This window comes from Mustela nivalis, assembly GCF_964662115.1.
Source record: "Mustela nivalis genome assembly, chromosome: 9".
Classification (NCBI taxonomy): Eukaryota; Metazoa; Chordata; class Mammalia; order Carnivora; family Mustelidae; genus Mustela; species Mustela nivalis.
This window is the reverse complement of record NC_139028.1, coordinates 69,873,960-69,878,601: the sequence shown is the minus strand read 5'-3', so window position 1 is coordinate 69,878,601 and position 4,642 is coordinate 69,873,960. Positions and strand designations below refer to the sequence as shown.

The 4,642-nt window shown below is 40.3% G+C and overlaps 1 protein-coding gene across 1 annotated transcript; it reads left to right on the top strand.

Annotated features, from left to right (window-relative positions):
* Positions 1-2,838: 2,838 nt before the first annotated feature.
* LOC309840330 (olfactory receptor 10T2-like) lies at positions 2,839-3,801 on the top strand (the record flags this gene model as incomplete). Its single annotated transcript, XM_082682391.1, has 1 exon — positions 2,839-3,801. The coding sequence occupies one exon, from the start codon at positions 2,839-2,841 to the stop codon at positions 3,799-3,801; it is 963 nt and encodes a 320-aa protein (XP_082538517.1).
* Between the last annotated feature and the right edge of the window lie 841 nt (positions 3,802-4,642).

Here is a 4,642-nt window from a genome sequence, read left to right as displayed (position 1 = left end):
AATGAATTAAGCAGGAAAAAAGTAAAGAAAAACATTTATAAAGTCTTGCAATTTGCACATTTTGCCCATGAGTTAATTGTATATTTCCCTGTAAACCACTGACAATTTGATTCTTTGTGTGTCCTCCTTACCCTACACACCTTTTTCCCTTTGACCTAATGGTATGACCATTTGGCTTCATATTTAACAGTTGTGATATTTTAAGAACAAGTCTCTCTTGGGCACCTGGGTGGCTTAGTTGGTTAGGCAACTGCCTTTAGCTCAGGTCATGATTCTGGAGTCCTGGGATCGAGTCCCACATCGGGCTCCCTGCTCAGCAGGGAGTCTGCTTCTCCCACTGATCTCTCTCCTCTCGTGGTCTCTATCAAATAAATAAATAAAATCTTTTAAAAAATTTTAAAAAACAAAACAAAAAAACAAGTTTTTCTTTGGTGGATCTAATAAGTATATATACACATACACACACACATACACACACACAGTTCTTTTGGTGAGGCTACACACACACACACACACACACACACAAGAGAAAACATAAACCTATGAACCTCTAATTTATGTAAATCTTATTAAATTTCCTATCAGAATTAGCACCTATAAGTCAATAAAACACTCCTTTATTTTCCCATTAAAAATACCAGTATCTTCTCTGAAAATTATAGAAAACCAGACTCAAAGCTGACTTTTATTCTGATTGGGTTGGAAGAAAATTGAATGCACTTTTCCGAACACTTGGTTATAAATATTTACCTTTGAACATTGCCCCATGGGCACAAATTAAGTGTAGCTGCCAGAAAAATTCTCATTTCAGCTGGTGGGGAGTGATGAGTGACATAGTGGTTTCAGCACTCCCCAGACTGGTCATGGTCTGGAGGTACATCTTAGGAGGTAGGTTGGTTTAGAGTACCCACAGTGCAGGGTTTTGACATGGTCTGGGACAAAAGAGTGTTCCAGGTGGCTGATGTCAAGAAATAGCCTCAAATTCTTATAGGTCTCACCCCTAACTAAGAGCAATTAGCATCTGAAATCCACCAGAGCTCTAGCAAGGGTGGGGGCATGAATAAACCAGGAAAGGGGTTTTTAGGAAAAGAAGTCAGTTAGTCCCTTTCAGTCTGCAGAAGTGGTACAGCACAAGGAGGGTGAATGGATCACAAAACCCTAGGCCAGAAAACATCTCCTTCAAACTCTGCCCTTGGAGAGTGACTGGAAGTAATGGGTGTGATGCCGGATTGACATGCTCTCGATCCCTAGTTCCCTTGAGTATTAGGAGGAGAGAAGGATTCATAATTAACACAAATGAAAAAAGAAAGTAATAGAATCACAGTCAGAATTTAAAAATCTACACATGTGAACTTTTCCTGATGTTTTTTCTTTTCTCCTTTTAGAAACACCTGCCAGAAATTTGGGATGAATGCTAGTGAGGATATGGAACTCTCCAGAATGCTCCCCTGGTGACCCAGATATCCTATCACAGGAGCAGTTACGGCAATTGTGTGTTCTTTGATCAAATATTTGTGGAATTAATGTATTGGCTTTGGATAGCCAGTTAAGCAACCTGTACCTTAGTGTCAATTTTTTATAGCATCAGAATCAACATACCTACCACAAAGTGTTGTTGGGAGAAATTTGGAGAGAAAATTCTATCAAATGCATGGCGTATTGACCAGCATATTTCAGATGCTGAGCTAATGCTGGTTGCCTGATCTGCCTCCCTGTAATTTTTTGGCCCAGTAGTTCAGTACATAAAGAGCATACACACTTCTCAGCTGAAGGTATATTTTCTTTCTTTTTTTTTCATCAAGCTTTGTGGATCCTACAAAATGTGTGTCTCTATCATTCTTTCCCCAACCTTCAACTCCACACTGATGCCTTCTCAATGTTTTCCTTGCCTTCCTGGACAATAGTGCCTGAAAACCAAACCCCACGTCATATGCGAAGTCCCTGGGTTCCTTTCTTCCTGTCATTTCACACCCAGAGTGGATAGATTAAGAAGTGATGAAAACAAGCTGAGGAACTTGAGTTTTAATAAGAGTGGTGCTGCCAAGCAACCTTTCGCCCAGTGTATCAGTTAGAAAATGTCCTGAAAGTCTCCTTGAAAGCTAAAGAATTCACTAGAACATCATGGGCACAAATGAGCCATCCAGGATGGGACAGTCTCTCCCTAACCATTTCACCTCTAAGATCTGCCTGAATGGGAGACAGTTATTGAACACTTCTAGTCTCAACTTAATGTCATAAATAGGAAACCAGTACAAATTTCAAAAAGGTAATTTCATTTATTAAGTCTACTCATTGGCATAATTGTTAACCAAGCAGCCAGTGTCTTCTGGGGACAATTCTAGAGATCCCAAGAATGTTTGGAAGCCATTCAAAATCTTTTACTTCTTAAAGTTGTGTTGATTCAGTCAATGTTTTTCGGTACTTCTGTGTGCTAAGTTAGGATTAGATCACACACACACCTTATACCTGTTAGTTCTCATACTCCTATAGGTGAGAAAACAGGCATTTTTTCTTCCTTATTTCCCTCTTCCTTGCAGGTTCTGATTGTAGAAGACAGAAATGGGTGGTAAATGCAGGGGTTTCCAGAATGTATTTCCACCACTCTAGGGCATTTATGCAGATTCTTTACTAGAATCTTTCTTCTCATCACTCTGACCTTGAATTCAGTCAGGTGGATTTACCTCCCATTTCTCTGGCTCTCTCATTAAGAGTTTTCTTGTTGTTGCCAAAGAGCCATTGACTAAAGGCCAGGAGACCTCAGGGCTTTTTACAATCTTCTGAGTCTTGACCTCAAGAATGTTGACATCTGTGGGAGAAATTTATGGAGCCTATTGAATGATGGGCAATCACACCACAGTGAGCTCCTTCCTTCTGTGGGGCTTTTCCAGTTTCCCAGACTTACAGGGTCCCCTCTTTGTGATGATCTTCTTCTCCCATATGACCATCCTAGCTGCAAATGTGTCCATAATGGTGGCCATCAAGCTCAGTCACAACCTTCACACCCCCATGTACTTTTTCCTCTGTGCCCTGTCCTTTTCAGAAACCTGTACCACCATGGCCGTCATCCCTCGCATGTTAACGGACTTGCTATCTGACAGCAAGACCATTTCTCTTCCTGAGTGTGCCACGCAGATGTTTTTCTTCTTTGGCTTGGGAGGCAATAACTGCTTCATCATGGCTGCCATGTCCTATGACCGCTATACTGCCATCCACAACCCACTGCACTACCCCATCTTGATGACCCATAAGATCTGCTTTCGGTTCATCATGGCCTCCTGGATGCTTGGGTTTCTGGTTTCTCTGTGCATCATCATCATTGTATTCAACTTGTCTTTCTGTGACTCCATCATCGAGCACTTCTTCTGTGACATCTCACCTGTGGTGTGCCTTGCGTGTGACTACACCTTCCGTCAGGAAATGGCTATTTTTGTGCTCTCTGCCTTTGTGTTGGTGGGCAGCTTTGTCTTCATCATGATGTCCTACGTCTTCATTGTGTCTACAGTTGTGAAGATGCCGTCTGCCCAGGGGAGGTATAAGGCCTTCTCCACATGCTCCTCTCACCTCACCGTGGTGTGCATACACTATGGATTCTCTGGCTTTGTCTACCTGAGGCCCAAGGACAGGGGCTCATTCCGTGAGGACATGCTGATGGCTGTCACATACACAGTGCTGACACCTCTGCTTAACCCCATTGTGTACAGTCTCAGAAACAAAGAAATGCAGATGGCCCTAAGGAAGGTATTAGGCAAGACAGATAGGCTCATCCCTCAGATGGTGAATAAAAGAACACTGAACACTTAAAAATGTACAGACTGCTGATAAATAAAAGTGGAAAAGTGGAGTATTTCCAATGAAATAATCACTTTGTGTACAAAGCAATTAAAGTGCATCCTAACTGCCTGATATACCCTGGTCACACTCCTTTCCTACTACAAAACCAGACATAGTTTTAAAATCTTTAAAATGAGAAAAATATTTTGAAATGTTATTACACATACATGTACATATACACATATACATGCATATATACACATGCATATATGTGTATGTGTATACATATCGAAAAACAGCTTGGAAAACTAATTTTCATAACCTTTGTTGCCTCTGGAAGGAAAAAATTCTACCAAAATGGAAAAGAAGGAAAAATGAAAGAGAGGGAGAGTAAGCCAACAAGAGAAAAGGAAAAATCACTAATTTACTTTAAAAAGGAAAAACTACAAAGTCTTAAAGTTGAAATGAATGAAAGGCCACAATACAGAGAAATTTCAAGGAATTTTAAGAAAGACCTTGTTCAGCTCTATTCAAAGACATAAGGAAACTTAGATCAGAATGGGTGAATTTCTGGAAAAAAAAAAACCAGATGAAAATTACTGCAAAGGAGATATTTTTAACATATGAGATTTCAGGAATAATATAGAAAAGTCTGTCAGAGAACTCTTCCTTCTGTACCCCAGCAAAGGAGTAGGCTAGATGGTTTCACAATTAACTGGGTCCTCAAAAAGCAATGAATTCAAATGCTATTTGAGTTAGAGTATACAAATCAAAGCTTCTAATTTTTGAAAGTCACAGAAGTGGAAGGCGCTATGTATAACTGGAGAATCTAATTGAGGTCATTGCAGTAAGGTTCTCATGTGGACTATGC